Here is an 18,323-nt window from a genome sequence, read left to right on the forward strand (position 1 = left end):
AACCGTTAAACCAAAATCAACCAAAATGTTGTCAATGATGAAAGATTTTGATACAGCAAATTCCTGTGTGAACTATCGACAAAGATTTTTGCAGATAACGATCGTTCTAAAAAGCAACAATCGGCACTGTAAAAACTATATATCGGTCTACCTCGTTGTACCACAATCATGTTAGTGTGTTCACTGGTTTGTTGAAAGAATTAAAAAAGGCATCTGTGATTTAAAGTAGTAATTAGTTTATAAATGGTCAAAAAATTTATTTATTCAATAAAGGGAAAGTTTACCGGTAGAGATATTGGGGTAGAATGGATAAGCTTTGTTGTATTTTTGTATATTTGATTATGCTTGCTGTACTCTCAGGTTTCTGAAAGCTCTGAGTTTTGTGTCTCTGGATAAGGAGGTAAATTACTATACACAACAACACTCCTCGTCGCTGCACTCCATGGTCTCTAACGCCACCTTTGGATGCAGTGAGGACTACATCGGCCTAGCACTGCCCATGGACATCAACAACATGTTCCAGGTTCATTTTAGTGTCTACACTCACAGTACATATATGCTTGTTTCAGGGTTATCAAGTAAAACGTACCTGTTCATTCATTGACTGATTGCATTGCATTATGTTATTGCAATGTACTCATATTTTTTTTTCTTCCTGCTACTATTAATATTTGTATTGTACTACACTTATCAATTTAAGAGGTGAAACTCGTAATATGGCTGATATGAGTAGGGTTGCCATCCGTCCCATAAGATACAGGGATCGTCCCATATTTAAAGAATACATTTTGCGTCCCTTGTCGAATCAATACAGGATGCGATTAGTCCCGTATTTAAGCTGGTCGGATGGCGTCACAGCGAAATCGTTCCAGATCGTTAATTTAACATTTTAACATAAGTAGGACATTTTGCGGAGGGAAGGGGTCATCTGAAAAGTCCACACATTGTGCTAAAACTGCTGATTTTTTAAAAATGTTTTATTGAAAAACAGAAGGTTCAATAAGATGTACAAAATTACACAGATCGAACAGTGTATGAATACAATCACTTAGTCATAAAGACAAGAAGTACTTGCGAAGGAAAAAAAATATAATAAAATAAAGTAAAAAAAAAAACAAAATGGATTAATTTAGCATAAACCAACTACGAGTGTTAATGAATAGAGTGCAAAAGTCTGGTTCCGCAGGAAAAATCCCATTACATTTTTCCATAAACTAATACATTTTTTAACAATAACTTGGAAACATTTCAAGACACACCTAACTTGAGCTCCGAGGTTGTTTATCGATGGTATATGCTTCTGTTGAAACCATCTGTCTGCGTTATTTCAACTTCATTGTTTAAATAACATGGTTGATAGCGGAATTTCTGGTAAACACCTACATTACCCATGGCACAGCAGAGAATGGTTCACTAATCAGATAACCGCGGCCAAAGAACCCTGCGAAATTTGCCTCGGAGCGACTGCCCACTCCATGACACTTTGTGGGTGACGTAATCAAGTAGATCTTCCTTCACTCTTAAACTACTTATCTAATTGTACATATCGGAATAGTTTGCTATAAATGTAAAATATATTGTTTCTATACTTATAATCAACAACCTAAAATCAATAGTTTGATATATTCCCATTGTTTTTTATTCAGTTCCATCATTCGCAGTGCTTCATGGGATTGTAGTTTGTACCCTCGTGAAAGACGGTAAGTACACAGTCTTTTACCTTTGTCTTTTTGTCAGATTTTCTACTTTTTTGCCTCAGAACAAATTTTGTGATGTTCTGATTCACCTTCGGAGCTGGTTGGTAGCTTACAACATTTTAATGGAAAATTTTATGAAAAGCCTGTGGAAAAAAGATTGGGAAAAATACTTCCTGAACCCAGATGCTGAATAAGTGGGTGGGGCACTGTTGCTCTATTGATTCAAGTTTAGTTAAAATGTTGTTTACATATTATTTTATCTTGTTTATTTTATTATGATTTTTTTTTTTTCCTCTCTCAGATTAAAGAAAGAGAAGAGAACAAGCCCCCCTGCTGGTGAAAATACATCCAAATTTATTTTCGGAGATTCTGATGGTATAACAACAACATCATGCTTGCAATATCACCCTCAATTTTCTTTCGTTCTGTTATCAGGGGCGTAGATTCCAGGGGGGATTTAGCCCCCCTGGACATCCCCCCATTAAAAATGAGCCTTCATATTATCTGCTTCCAATATCAAAATATACAAACAATGTAAAAAAAAAAAAACATAAATAAAAAATAAATAAACATAAATGGACTAAATTTGACACATAGGGATGAATGCATTTTGCATCCCCATTAAAAAACAGAGTAGACAGTGAGTTTACTATCATTATTGGGACCAAATAGGAAAATGATTGTGTGTTTGTGGGTGTGTAGGTGGTAAGGTGTTATCTGATGATGGATGTTCCTGTAGAGTTTTGTTGAGGAAAGAGGTCATTAATCTCAGCTCATCAATTGGGACTAAAGGACACGAAACCGGACTGCTCACGTAAGACCATGCTAGAGAAATACTCTGGGAGTGTGTCTTTGTGAATGTTGAAGGAACTCATTCCATACCTCTATAACACTCTGCTGCCTCCTGCAGGATCAAAGAGAGGTTTCCGTATGCATTTGATGACATCTGCCTGTACTCTGAGGTCTTCTTCCTACTGGCATGTTTTCCGTTTGGCTTTACGTCACTTTATTCAAGAGCTCTTTCAGGATGTGCAGTTAATTTCGGTATGGCATCTCTTTTAGAAAACTGTTGTTCAGATGCTATAAGATGTGTTTGAGTTCTCTAAAACCTGCCACAGTTGTTTGGATGTGAACTGGCAAAACACAAAATAATATGTAGTGTTTGTTATATCTGATGGCATATGTTTATTTCTTTTTATGGTGTTTATGTTTATGTCTGAAAGTGTTTGTTTTTGTGTTTCTCATTGACTGTTTGTTTCTCTCTGACAGTGTTTTTCTCTGACAGTGTTGTTCTGACAGTTTGTGCGTTTCTCTCTGATGTGTTTTGTTTCACTCTGACAGTGTTTGTGTTTCTCTGATAGTTTATTGTGTTTCTGTCAGTGTTTTTTTTCTCTCTGACTGTGTTTTTCTGACTGTGCTTATTGTGTTTCTTTCTGTTGTGTTTGTTTCTGAAAATGTTTGTGTTTTTCTCTGATAGTTTATTGTGTTTCTCTCTCTGTTAGTATTTGTTTTCACTATGGCGTTTTTTCTCTGACAGTGTTTCTTGTATTCCTCTGACAGTTTTTGTGTTTCTCTCTAATAGTTTGTTTCTCTCTGACTGTGTTTATTGTGTTTACTCTGACTGTGTTTATTGTGTTTACTCTGACTGTGTTTATTGTGTTTACTCTGACTGTGTTGTGTTTGTTTCTCTGACACGGTTTGTGTTTCTGATAGTTAATTATGTTTCTGTCTGTCAGTGTGTTTCACATTAACGGTGTTGTGTTTCTGACAGTGTTTATTTTATTTCTATTTGACAGTGTTTATTGTTTCTCTCTGACAGTGTTTGTGTTTTTCTGACTGTTTCTGTTTCTCTCTGACAGTGTTTTTTTCTGATGTGTTTATTGTGTTTCTCTGATTGTGTTGTGTTTCTTTTTGGCAATGTTTATTGTATCTTTCCCTGCTGGGTTTCTCTGATGGTGTTTATTGTCTTTCTTTCTGATGGTGTCAATTTTCTTTTCTCTGATGGTGTTTATTGTCTTTCTTTCTAACAGTGTTTATTGTGTCTTTCCCTGGTGGGTTTCTCTGACAGTGTTTATTGTCTTTCTTTCTAACAGTGTCAGTGTTTTTTATTCTTCTCTCTGACGGTGTTTATTGTATTTCTTTCTAACAGTGTCAGTGTTTTTTTTCTGACGGTGTTTATTGTCTTTCTGTCCAACAGTGTTTATTGTGTCTTTCCCTGGTGGGTTTCTCTGACGGTGTTTATTGTCTTTCTTTCTGACAGTGTCAGTGTTTTTTTTTCTCTGACGGTGTTTATTGTCTTTCTTTCTAACAGTGTTTATTGTGTCTTTCCCTGGTGGGTTTCTCTGACGGTGTTTATTGTCTTTCTTTCTGACAGTGTCAGTGTTTTTTTTTCTCTGATGGTGTTTATTGTCTTTCTTTCTAACAGTGTTTATTGTGTCTTTCCCTGGTGGGTTTCTCTGACGGTGTTTATTGTCTTTCTTTCTGACAGTGTTTATTGTGTCTTATCCCTGGTGGGTTTCTCTGACGTGTTTATTGTCTTTCTTTCTGACAGTGTCAGTGTTTTTTTTCTCTGACGGTGTTTATTGTCTTTCATTCTGACAGTGTCAGTGTTTTTTTTTCTCTGACGGTGTTTATTGTTTTTCTTTCTAACAGTGTTTATTGTGTCTTTCCCTGGTGGGTTTCTCTGACGGTGTTTATTGTCTTTCTTTCTGACAGTGTCAGTGTTTTTTTTCTCTGACGGTGTTTATTGTCTTTCTTTCTAACAGTGTTTATTGTGTCTTTCCCTGGTGGGTTTCTCTGACGTGTTTATTGTCTTTCTTTCTGACAGTGTTTATTGTGTCTTTCCCTGGTGGGTTTCTCTGACGTGTTTATTGTCTTTCTTTCTAACAGTGTTTATTGTGTCTTTCCCTGGTGGGTTTCTCTGACAGTGTTTATTGTCTTTCTTTCTGACAGTGTCAGTGTTTTTTTTTCTCTGACGGTGTTTATTGTCTTTCTTTCTAACAGTGTTTATTGTGTCTTTCCCTGGTGGGTTTCTCTGATGGTGTTTATTGTCTTTCTTTCTGACAGTGTCAATGTTTTTTTTCTCTCTGACGGTGTTTATTGTCTTTCTTTCTAACAGTGTTTATTGTCTTTCTTTCTAACAGTGTTTATTGTCTTTCTTTCCCTGGTGGGTTTCTCTGATGGTGTTTATTGTCTTTCTTTCTGACAGTGTCATTGTTTTTTTCTGTCTGATGGTGTTTACTGTCTTTCTTTCTAACAGTGTCAGTGTTTTTTTTTTGACGGTGTTTATTGTCTTTCTTTCTAACAGTGTCAGTGTTTTTTTTCTGACGGTGTTTATTGTCTTTCTTTCTAACAGTGTCAGTGTTTTGGTTTTTTTGATGGTGTTTATTGTCTTTCTAACAGTGTCAGTGTTTTTTTTCTGACGGTGTTTATTGCCTTTCTTTCTAACAGTGTTTATTGTGTCTTTCCCTGGTGGGTTTCTCTGACGGTATTTATTGTCTTTCTTTCTGACAGTGTCAATGTTTTTTTCTCTCTGACGGTGTTTATTGTCTTTCTTTCTAACAGTGTTTATTGTGTCTTTCCCTGGTGGGTTTCTCTGACAGTGTTTATTGTCTTTCTTTCTGACAGTGTCAGTGTTTTTTTTTCTCTGATGGTGTTTACTGTCTTTCTTTCTAACAGTGTCAGTGTTTTTTTTTTTGACTGTGTTTATTGTCTTTCTTTCTAACAGTGTCAGTGTTTTTTTTCTGACGGTGTTTATTGTCTTTCTTTCTAACAGTGTTTATTGTGTCTTTCCCTGGTGGGTTTCTCTGACGGTGTTTATTGTCTTTCTTTCTGACAGTGTCAATGTTTTTTTCTCTCTGACGGTGTTTATTGTCTTTCTTTCTAACAGTGTTTATTGTGTCTTTCCCTGGTGGGTTTCTCTGACGGTGTTTATTTTCTTTCTTTCTGACAGTGTCAATGTTTTTTTCTCTCTGACGGTGTTTATTGTCTTTCTTTCTAACAGTGTTTATTGTGTCTTTCCCTGGTGGGTTTCTCTGACGGTGTTTATTGTCTTTCTTTCTGACAGTGTCAGTGTTTTTTTTCTCTCTTACAGTGTTTATTGTCTTTCTTTCTAACAGTGTTAGTGTTTTTTGTTTTTTTTGACGGTGTTTATTGTCTTTCTTTCTAACAGTGTCAGTGTTTTTCACTCTGATGGTGTTTATTGTCTTTCTTTCTAACAGTGTCAGTGTTTTTTTTCTGACAGTGTTTATTGTCTTTCTTTCTAACAGTGTTTATTGTGTCTTTCCCTGGTGGGTTTCTCTGACGGTGTTTATTGTCTTTCTTTCTGACAGTGTCAGTGTTTTTTTTTCTCTGACGGTGTTTATTGCCTTTCTTTCTAACAGTGTCAGTGTTTTTTTTCTGACGGTGTTTATTGTCTTTCTTTCTAACAGTGTTTATTGTGTCTTTCCCTGGTGGGTTTCTCTGATGGTGTTTATTGTCTTTCTTTCTGACAGTGTTTTTTGTCTTTCAGTCAGTGTTTTTTCTCTCTGTGTTTCTCTGACAGTGTTTATTGTGTTTTTCTCTGACTGTGTTTAGTGTGTTTCTCTCTAATAGTTTGGTTTTCTGTCTGTCAGTGTTTTTTTATGTCTGACTGTGTTTATTGTGTATCTGCCTAACTGTGTGTCTCCAGCTGTATGATGAAGCTGAAGCTGTGTTGGCTAAGTCATCAAAACCTGTTCCAGTGGAGACAAGAGTCTTGTTACTTCCATCAACTTCCTAAACACCTCACCATTGTTAATTCCCAATCCCCCATCTCACCTTCCGTCCTCCCATACACATGGTGAAATTGAAATTGGAGGACAGAGAAAGCACGAGAACCTGGAGTGGATGAGGCAGATTGGAAGACAGAAGGCAAGGGAGATTATTCTGCTTTACTGCAAAAGAGGCACTTACTGGAATAGAAATCAAGAGGAACTTCACAAACAAGCCCCTGGACTTTAGACTATGTTTGGGTAATGGGGAGCAGTTTACCAAATAGTGTCTACAGACTGCTAGAGAAAAACCAGTCTCTCAAACAAAGCTTCAAAGGGACAACTACACCTGAGTGTTCTGCAATCAGAAATACTAGCGAGTTGTAGATGAGATGAAAAAGTGATATGCTCTGGTGTGTGAATCTTGATGTTTAAACAGATATTGTCACGTAAACACTACAAAACACTGTTGACTGCTTCAGAATCAGCAGAAATGGCAACTATGAATTTAGGACTTCCATCAAAAAACTGGGCAAAACACCTTTTGTATTTATTATTTTCTTTATTTATATGTGTTTTGTGTTTTTATGACCTTCAGACAATCAGACTTCAGTGGTTTTATTTGGAAGAGAAAAAAAAATAGCGTGGAGCATCTCTTATCTGTTCAGCTCTTATCGTCACATATCCTTTGCTGGTAACCACCTCAGAAATAACTATCACAGGAAAGTTGTCTTATGAAACATATTGTGAATTTCACAAAAACATTTACAGGTCACATTTAACTCCAAAATGAAAAGAAACAAATATATATTATATACTGTATACTGTATATAATGCATAATGGTTTTAGGACATTTAAATTGCATTAACTGACAAAATTGCATTATACATTTATATGACAGTTAAACACATCCCCCCCCCAAGTAATGTGTCTGGATGTTTTACTTTTGAGGTTATTAGTAAGTCCCATTTTTCTCAATGGTGATTCTTATTAAATTCTCATTCATGTTTTTTTTTTTTTTTTTAAATCAGCATAAATTAAAGCTGTTTCAAAAAATACTTATATGATGCATTAATACTTTACAATTTAAAACCCTTTTTTTAATTATTATTATAGAAATGTGAATCGGGGGGCTGATATGCTTAATTTTCATGAAAATAATTTTACAATGCAAAAAATCATCTTTTGATTTTTGGGGAGAAAAAAGAAATTTTCTTGACCAGTTTCATACGATTTATCCATTTATCCAGCACTATTTAACTAATCTGATAGATGCAGACAAAGAAACACAACAAAAGCACTGATACACACACATTCACAGACCTAATGGAGATTCTATGAGTTTGCATGTGTACAATAAATCTAGCTTTTTGGCTGTCAGTTGTGTGGACATCGTCTTATCATTTGCATTGGATGAACAGTGCTTAGTAAACCGAGATGGAGTATGCTTAAAAGCTTTGATTGTAACCCAAAGTCTCCCATAATTCTCAGTAAGATAATTGAACTTGTTCTGTACTGTTGTTTGCTCATGATACTTTAATCGAATGGTCCTGATCAGAGATACGGTAGTGATTAGTTTCAATTCTGACTGACAGGAAATGAAAAGGGATAAGCACACTCATGCATAGTTATATTTTGTTTGATGTTAGCTTAATGAATGTGATCCAAGCACCCTTAAAGGAAATTCAGGGATAAATGCAAGTTAAGCTTTATGAATCTGTGAAATGCTGTTGATTAACACAGAAAATAACTGACTTGCATTTCAATTTGTACAAGCAAACAAAAAATTTTGCCCCATTGAATGCCATTGTAAATGCACTGCTGTACATGGGTGAATTTCTCAAAAACCATCAAGTACCTGTCTAGGGTATATTTCAGCCAAAAATCAAAATAAATAAATACTATTTTTTTTTTTTCATTTATTTTTGTATGTATGTATTTATTTATTTATTTATTATTATTATTATTATTATTATTAAAGAAAATTATGCTATTTTAGAGACATTACATTTTTTGCATTATGACATTAATGTAATACAAATAAATCTCTAATAAATAAATCATTATTGTAATGCAGAAAAAATATTATTATATACCATTTATTTTCCAAAGTATTCATACGTCATGGTAGTATTTGTTGCATTGCCCTTATTTTATGCTAATATAAATAAAGACTGTTTTTCAATATAATACAGGAAAAAAACATGACTGTATTACAGTGATGAGAATTAATGGAATTTAAAAAACTCAAAAATAAAACAGCCAAGCCCATTACTGTAAAGAGAATTTGAGAGGAAGATGTGCATAATTGTCATGAAAATAATGTCCCAATGCAAAAAAAGTAGTTATTTTAGTAGTCCTAAAATAAGCTTCCTTTTCTTTATGCAAAATATAATTCCTTATTTCATTTGAGTTTGCCAAAAGGTTTCAAGTGATTCACCCACATATTTTTTTTATTTATTTTAATATACATCTATTGTGTGTGTATGTATATATATATATATATATATATATATATATATATATATATATATATATATATATATATATATATATATGCACTGGCAGCCCAAAGTTTGGAATAATGTACAGATTTTGATCTTATGGAAAGAAATTGGTACTTTTATTCACCAAAGTGGCATTCAACTGATCACAATGTATAGCAGGACATTAATAACATAAAATATTACTATTACAATTTGAAAAAAAAATTCAGAGCTTCTTAAACTACTTCAAAGAGTTCTCATCAAAAAATCCTCCACGTGCAGCAATGACAGCTATGCAGATCTTTGGCATTCTAGCAGTCAGTTTGTCCAGATACTCAGGTGACATTTCACCCCACACTTCCTGTAGCACTTGCCATAGATGTGGCTGTCTTGTCGGGCACTTCTCACACACCTTACAGTCTAGCTGATCCCACAAAAGCTCAATGGGATTAAGATCCATAACACTCTTTTCCAATTATCTGTTGTCCAATGTCTGTGTTTCTTTGCCCACTCTAACCTTTTCTTTTTGTTTTTCTGTTTCAAAAGTGGCTTTTTCTTTGCGATTCTTCCCATAAGGCCTGCACCCCTGAGTCTTCTCTTTACTGTTGTACATGAAACTGGTGTTGAGCAGGTAGAATTCAATGAAGTTGTCAGCTGAGGACATTTGAGGCATCTATTTCTCAAACTAGAGACTCTGATGTACTTATCCTCTTGTTTAGTTGTACATCTGGGCCTTCCACATCTATTTCTGTCCTTGTTAGACCCAGTTGTCCTTTGTCTTTGAAGACTGTAGTGTACACCTTTGTATGAAATCTTTGTTTGATGTGTTTAGTATAATGGCAAGTGATTTTCTAGCACCAAATTAACAATTTAGCATGATTACTCAAGGATAAGGTTTTGGAGTGATGGCTGCTGTCTAGATTTGATAAAAAATGACTGTTTTCAAATAGTGATGGTGCTGTTTTTTACATCAGTAATGTCCTGACTATACTTTGTGATCAGTTGAATGCCACTTTGGTGAATTAAAGTACCAATTTCTTTTCAAAACAGCAAAATCTGTACATTATTCAAACTTTTGGCCGTCAGCGTGTGTGTGTGTGTGTGTGTGTGTGTGTGTGTGTGTGTGTGTGTTTATATATATATATATATATATATATATATATATATCAAAATTAATTTGTTGTAAACAAAAATTCCTTTAAGCTGCCAAATCATGGGTTTAGGTAGGGTTAAACCAATATTTGCTTCACCTGTTGTCTATATTGGTAGCATTTACCCTTTTAAATTTTGCCTTTTACATACATTTAATCCCAGCGTAGTTTGGTGTTTTACCTAGAAAATGTACCTGGTTTATCACTTGAATCTCTGAACAATTGAAACCTGCACTGAATTGTTTTACATGTTAAATCACTGGCAGAGAGGTATAGCATATCTAAATGGGTGTCTTAATATTGATGTTTTATCAGTTTTGTAGTAAGCCATGACTTTTGCATCCATCTTGTTAATTGCTGTTCTCGAAGTGTTCTGTATGTTCACATTCATATTTCTTATAGTCATATCCTCCTGAAATTATGTTTATTAGATTGCATGCTGAATTGACGCTCAAATCCAGTTGATTATTTATTAACTGCAAGACCTTTGTTAATATGTGTGTACCTACACAACTGTATATGTCTCAGTGCTGCTGCTACTGCCTTGAACTGACTGCAATTTGATTGGCTGAAGAGAGTGCCATGGCTTTTGGCTATTGTCTGTGCTATAGATCTGTACCATAGTGGTGTGAGACAGAAAAGAAAAATATATATATTTATATTTTTCTAAAAGAAAAGAGACAGTATAATTTAAAGAAGTTGTTCCTTTTTTTGCCTGAGTTTTGGTTTCCCTTTTAAAGTGTGTATATTTTTTGTTTTGTGGGGCGGGCGGGCGGGCGGGCAGGCGGGCACTTTAAGCCCTTAAAAATCTGTCAGTCTTATCAAAGGGATATATTAAAGATAAAAACTCATGGTGTGCATATGCTCCTTTTTCAGTGTGATATAACAGTCTAAATATTTTGCATTACACAGCTTGTGTAGCTATAGTTATCACGAAATAACATGTTGATTTGTGTTTCAGTTACACATTCTGCGGGTTTTTTAGTGGTGCTTGCTAAGGCAAACATACTTATTGCTTATACTTAAGGTTTGGCTGAATTTGAACTTGGGTTGCCAACTTTTCTGGATGTTTTCATTTCTGCCAAAATACACGACATCACTTCTAATACAGGACAGTTGGCAGCCCTAGACATTAGACATTAATGATAGGCCTACCACAAATTTTGTGGCTTGTTGAGGAGAGATGTGCTATTACTTAAAGAGATAGTTGACTTAAACATGAAAATTCTCTCATCATTTACTCACCCTCATGCTATCCCAGATGTGCATGACTTTATTTCTTCAGCTGAACACAAACTAAGATTTTTAGAAGTATATTTCAGCTCTGTAGGTCCATACAGTGCAAGTAAGTGGTGATCAGACATTTGTAGCTCCAAAAATCACATAAAGGAAACATAAAGGTTATCCATAAGACTCCAGTGTTTAAGCAATAAAACAGGTGTGGGTGAGAAACAGAACAATATTTAAATCCTGTGATTAAGTAAGTGACTTTCAGATTTAGTGTAAAAAAAAGGGCTTAAAGGAATATCTCGGGTTCAATACAAGTTAAGCTCAATCGACAGCATTTGTGGCATAATGTTGATAAACACAAAAATTAATTTAGACTCCTAAAAAAAGCAAAAATCGAGGTTACAGTGAGGCACTTACAATGGAAGTGAATGTGGCCAATTTTTGGAGGGTTTAAAGACAAAAATGTGAAGCTTATAATTTTATAAAAGCACTTACATTAATTCTTCTGTTGAAACTCATCTATTATTTGAGCTGTAAAGTTCTTTAAATGGTCATGTTTACATTCATTTTAGGGTTTGTTGACATTACATCGTCATGGTAAGGAAGTTGTAAAATTGCCTATCCACCTTTTTCCTGGGGGTCTTACTGGGGAAACAAATGTGGGTGGGACTTCTGCCGGAAGCCGTTCTATAGCATTCCCTAGCTCTGGCTGCAATCATTTTAGACCCTGTTTTTTACAGCTGGTAATAAGACATGTTTCAGATGATCTGATCACAAATGGTCAGTGCTAAATATAGTTGTAAACGGGGTGCAAAATGTTTTGAGATTGGATCACAAAAACACATACAGAGATAGTCAAACACCACATCGCATTTGAGGTTCAAAACGGCGTCCTGATGCGTCCTGTACCACCTCTCACTTGTCGATCACCCGCTAAACAAATGTTTAAACTTACATGCGGATTTAAAAGGAAATAACCGTCCGACTGGAAAACTTGAAAAAGCGAATACATACCCAGGGGCATAGATTCCAGGGGGGATGGGGGGGAGGCAACCCCAGGTGATTGAGTCATAAGTGTCCCAATGTTCAGTGGATCAGTACCCTTACCAGTGACCGAATTCATGTTCACGATATACTGATTCATGACATAGGAAACCAGGGAACTGATTGAGACACAGTATGTTTATATCCAATATTACAACTTCGTTGCCATGACAATGCAACACCGGTAAACTCTGTAAATCATTTGATCACACTAAGATAATGTAGAATTTAACACCTATAATGTTTGTCTTGTGGCTATACTTTTGAAACAGTTTGAATTTTAATGCTAGTGGACTGGCCCCATTTACATTTCATTGTAAATGCCTTAACTGTAACCATGCTATTTAAAAAATAAATAAATAAACAAGGGACGAGCCGAAAATATTTTCTGTGGTAATCACCTTTTTGTTACAAATGATATTTAAGAATTTATTTTTTTATTTTTTATTCCAACCCCAGAATGCAGAACTTTTATAAAACAGACAAAAGATTACTTTTTTAATGACAGACAGGTCTAGCATATGATGGGAAAAAAATGATATAGTACCTGACAGAAATTGCAAAATCTTAAGTCTCAAATATCGCAATATCACATTTCGCAATACTTCTTGTTTTTAAAGCCTGCTTTGCAGAAGGAAGAGAGGGGCCGGAAAACGTGGGGCCCCTTAGAAACACACTGTGCCTGTAGGTGACATGTTGTGATCTCACTGAACATCTTTGCGATAAGATCACACCCCTTGATTTTCAACACTGCTTTAAGTGTATTTATAGATGAAAAATGGAGTTTTGAACACTCATATGGCTGCTGAAGTCACATAGTCACTTGTAAACCCTGAGTTATCTGGCTCTTGCTTCATTCCCTCTTCATCAATGGTCTTAAACATTTCAGCAGGCAAAACCTGTTGCACAGTGGACACGTATGTGAAGTTGTTGAGACTTGTGGCTGTCCTGTCCCACATGTCTGCGGTAAGCTGGTAGGGTACCATCAGGGATGAGGAAATTCCAACGTTAGGGCTAATGAATGAACAACTTGGATCCTCTGCGCTCGTCAGCCAGGTTTTTTCTGCCATGGTGGTCTGCGTGTCTGAAATCTCAACATCACACCAGTTACACTCCTCTATCCTCAGAGTACGGATTTTTTCACTTGCCTTGAATAGAAAAACAAAAGAGTGAAACTGAGTATCCATTTGAGTATTGTTAAAATACACATAAAACGCCTTTCACATTCATAATCTGAAAAGGTAATCAATTAGAAAATATGAAGGGTGGGACTTGATTTTATTTAACAGGAACTGATTGGATTATTAAAAGTGGGCGTTGAGGTTGGTGGTTGGAGGAGAGGTTGAAAAGTAAGAGAAATTCATAACATCATCCAAAAAGGAAGTTGTAATTATTATAAAAAGCATCTGTCTGACGCATATGTATGTAGAACAACAATATAATTTAAAATAGCACAGACGGAACGCAAGAACGCGTCCTGTGAGAACAGGACAGATTGGTAAAATTGGTAAAACCAATTGCAAAATGGATTGCTGTTGACTGTTGGCTTAAGTTTAATAATATGCTAATAAAATCAAACAATATATTGACTTAAAGGAATATTCCAGGTTCAATACAATTAAAGCTTAATTTGTGGCATAATATTGATTATTGAAAAAAATTATTTTGACTTTTCTTTAAAAAAAGTACAAATCTGGGTTGCAGCAAGGCACTTACAGTGGAAGTCAATGGGGCCAATCTGTAACGTTAAAATGTTTCAAAAGTATAACCACAAGACGTAAACAGTCTGCGTGTAACATGATTTTAGTGTGACAAAATCGCTTACTAACCTTTTCTGTGTAAAGTTATAGCCAATTTTACAACTTCGCTGCCATGATGATGTAATGTCAACAAACCCTAAAATGACTATAAAATGAACATTTAAACAACTTTACAGCTCAAAAAATGCACGAGTTTTAACAGGTGGATCAATGCAAGTGCTTTTATAAAATTATAAGCTTCACATTTCTGCCTTTAAACCCTCCAAAAATTGGCCACATTCACTTCCATTGTAAGTGCCTCACTGTGACCTCGATTTTTGCTTTTTTTACAGAAAAGGTGGGACGAGTCAAAATACATGTTTGTGGTATTTAACATTATGCCACAAATGCTGTCAATTGAGCTCAGCTTATTCCTTTAAGCCACTTTTACATTTTGTCAAATCAATTCTTTAATAATCTGCCACAATAATTCGATATATTTCAACCTGATTATACATATTTGAATTATTATTCAAATAATTATATTTAATGATCTTTATTTGGGGGCCTTTTTCAGCAAATAATGATTATATGTGATTAATTGTGATTAATTAATCTGCAGCTCATGCAATTAATTTGATTTAAAATGTAATCGATTGACAGCCCTAATATATTATTATTTGAATTATGCGTTATGTTCATCCTAATTTGGGTGCCTTTTTTCAGCAACTAATTTGATTAAAACATTTAATCGATTAACAGCCCTACTAGTAATAAGTAGTAATAATAAATAATAAATAATGACCTCATAAAGATCCTCATCCAGGTCCAGTGATTTTATGTGCAGAAAGCCAAATGCTTCCTCAGGAATGAGCCTGGAAATGATTGAGTTAATATGAGGAAAAAGAGAGAGTCGTCGTCACTCTTGCAACCGGTAAGAAATGTATTCTATCACCTGAAAGCAAATTATATTCTTTTATAATATTATAAGACTTACATTTTTCTGTAGGAACACAGGCAAAAGCAACAACCAACCAATACCATGAGAGGAATGAAAATCTTGGCTGACAGCAGATAATCTGTGGAGAAAATCATTCCAATTCCACATTTGTCAAAAAAGATTTTAAATAGAAACAATGCATTCCATTTAAGCTATTCACACCTGCGACAAAAAAATGTCAGTCTACTGAATTAAGTTTGTGAGTGTATTACTGTGACTTAACTATCATAAAACAGTTTGCAAATTTCGAAGCTCTTTGGTGTACATCGTTTTCTCCTCTGTGATAAGCAGACCATCATGTAACACAGCAAATTTGGTTTGTTAATCAATGCAACCCATTGTACAGGAGTGAATCTAGTTTTAGATTACCCTGATGAATATTTGTTTCGCTCTCAGTGTGAATAGACAATTTGTCTGCGATTTGTTGTGCATTTTGCATTTGGTTTGAAAAGGCCTTCCATTATAAAACACTACTCCAACCTTGATATCCACCCAGAAATACCTTTAGCTGTTTTAACTAGGTTGACGTGGATTTTGCCGATGGCAACTGTCTTTTATTTAAGGATAGTGATCATATGAAGCTATTTATTATCACATAGTTGTTTGGCTCCTTTTTAAATCATAATAATAACAGAAATCACCCAAATGGTCCTGATCAAGAGTTTACATGCCCTTGAATGTTTGGCCTTGTTACAGACACACAAGGTGACACACACAGGTTTAAATGGCAATAAAGGTTAATTTCCCACACCTGTGGCTTTTTAAATTGCAATTAGTGTCTGTGTATAAATAGTCAATGAGTTTGTTAGCTCTCACGTGGATGCACTGAGCAGGCTAGATACTGAGCCATGGGGAGCAGAAAAGAACTGTCAAAAGACCTGCATAACAATGTAATGGAACTTTATTAAGATGGAAAAGGATATAAAAAGATATCCAAAGTCTTGAAAATGGCAGTCAGTACTGTTCAATCACTTATTAAGAAGTGGAAAATTCTGGGATCTCTTGATACCAAGCCAAGGTCAGGTAGACCAAGAAAGATTTCAGCCACAGCTGCCAGGAGAATTGTTCAGGATACAAAGAAAAACCCACAGGTAACCTCAGGAGAAATACAGGCTGCTCTGGAAAAAGACGGTGTGGTTGTTTCAAGGAGCACAATACTTGTTGACCCCTCTCCAAACATAGCGGTTATGGTTGTGACCATAAAGCTCTATTTTGGTCTCGTCACTCCAAATTACAGTGTGCCAGAAGCTGTGAGGCGTGTCAAGGTGTTGTCGGGCATATTGTAACCGGGCTTTGTGGCATTGGTGCAGTAAAGGCTTCTTTCTGGCAACTCGACCATGCAGCTCATTTTTGTTCAAGTATCGTCGTATTGTGCTCCTTGAAACAACTACACCGTCTTTTTCCAGAGCAGCCTGTATTTCTCCTGAGGTTACCTGTGGGTTTTTCTTTGAATCCTGAACAATTCTTCAATTTTTTTGCATGATCAGTCATATTTTCAAAATCAATGCCAAAATTTCACAATTTCTGCCGGGGTATGCAAACCTTTGAGCACAACTGTATAAACAAGCCCGAAATACACTGGGGACTTTTATTTTGAAATGAAGAAATTATGAAAAAACTATCAGCACAGATTTTTGCCGATAACGATATATCCAAAAAGCAACTGTTGGCACTAATTAATCAGTAAAACCGATATATAGGTCTACCTCTAGTTTCAACCATTAAATATTTCATCATAATAAATCTGATTTTAGTGCTATATTTTAATCTAGATCTGTGAGATCCGAGCTGTATCCTAGCTCACAGTTCTTTCCAGTTCTGAAGGTTCTGCTGGTCTCCGGTCCACAGCCCACAGACGTACATGCTGCCAAGTGAAATTTATATGGTTGGTCCTCCTGTACATCACTGAATGTAAAAGACTTGATGTGAGGGTCAACTATTGGATAGAAACCTGTGATAACAGACAGCAAGGTAAACATGATATAGGTATAAAATATCTCAGATACTAAGTGGTGCATATCAAAGGGAGTTAAATCTCAAAGTAAATGGCATATAAAATGTTACGACTACAAAGCTACAACAAAGCGTATCAGTGTTGGGGAAACTACTAGGAAATTGTTCATTCTAATTTAGAGCAATGTAACACTTACTGAGATTGGAGCCGCTGTTTGAATCTCTCTGTACTGTAATCATATATCCTGTGATGAATCCAGGATGAGTTGGGTCCTCTTCATTAAAACTCCATTTCAGGTTTATAGAAGACCAAGTTACACTTGGATTAGGGTCCAGAGTAGGGTACTTGTTGGGTTCTTCAGAGTACAGACAGATAAAGAATGTTAATATGTGGTATATTGATGTAATGTGCATGTGATAAACAGCAAAAGGCGATAACTGACAAACTCGATTATTTGGGATAGTTCACCCAAAATGTTTACTTATAGAATAATTTACCCTTTTGTTGTTCCAAACCTGTTTAATTTTTTTTCTTCCATGGAACACAAAAGGAGATATTGGGCAGACTGTTAGCCTCACTCACCATTCACATTTGTTGTATCTTTTTCCATGCAGTGAAAGTAAATGGCGACTGAGGCTAACATTCTGCTTAAACATCTCCTTTGGCGTTCCATGGAAGAAAGAATGTCATACGGGTTTAAAATAGTAGTCGATCGATATGGTTTTTTCAATGGCGATGCCGATATCTAGAGAGCAGGATGGCCGACATAAATGCAGATAAACATAATACAATTTCATTTTTGCATATTATAAACGTGAAAAGAAAAACCTTGAAAACAGAAAGTGTTGACTATCCATTGACAAATCTATTGGTAGATTTTGGAACTGACACAAGGGAAAGTTAACACCTCTGTTAACTGTCCAAGTGAGCACGGTTATTGGCCATTGCGATAATCTCAAAATGGGTAAATATCGGCCGATTAATCTGTCTTTCACTAGTTTGGAACAACATGAGGGTGAGTAGCTCAAACGACGACAAAATTTATTTATGTGTGAATTAACTTCTTAATACTGATGTGATTCAATTGAATTTAAAGTTTGAAGAAAGATTGGGTGTTTTCTCACTTTGTTCTTTCAAGTATCCAATCTGTTTCTCATGAGGTCTGTGTCCCTCAACGTTACATCCATAGACAGTGAAAGTGTATCTAACACCCATTTTGAAATCCCCTGCAAAAGAGATAGATGGATGGATGGAACAGAAAAATTGATGGCCTGCTTTGAGGGATATGGAT

General features: G+C 35.4%; 1 protein-coding gene across 3 annotated transcripts in view; it reads right to left on the bottom strand.

The window, feature by feature from the left end:
- Positions 1 to 11,298: 11,298 nt before the first annotated feature.
- The window catches only part of LOC127440004 (leukemia inhibitory factor receptor-like), a 28,092-nt gene continuing 21,067 nt past the window's right edge, over positions 11,299 to 18,323 (bottom strand). For all 3 annotated transcript variants that reach the window (XM_051696363.1, XM_051696362.1, XM_051696364.1), the window contains 6 exons: positions 18,157 to 18,258; positions 17,229 to 17,387; positions 16,883 to 17,029; positions 15,076 to 15,157; positions 14,884 to 14,953; positions 11,299 to 13,487 (listed from right to left, as the gene is read on the bottom strand). In XM_051696363.1, the coding sequence (XP_051552323.1) occupies positions 13,134 to 13,487; positions 14,884 to 14,953; positions 15,076 to 15,157; positions 16,883 to 17,029; positions 17,229 to 17,387; positions 18,157 to 18,258 (914 nt within the window). In that variant the 3' untranslated portion in view covers positions 11,299 to 13,133. The remainder of the gene's footprint in view (positions 13,488 to 14,883; positions 14,954 to 15,075; positions 15,158 to 16,882; positions 17,030 to 17,228; positions 17,388 to 18,156; positions 18,259 to 18,323) is intronic.

This window comes from Myxocyprinus asiaticus, chromosome 4 (assembly GCF_019703515.2).
Source record: "Myxocyprinus asiaticus isolate MX2 ecotype Aquarium Trade chromosome 4, UBuf_Myxa_2, whole genome shotgun sequence".
NCBI lineage: Eukaryota > Metazoa > Chordata > Actinopteri > Cypriniformes > Catostomidae > Myxocyprinus > Myxocyprinus asiaticus.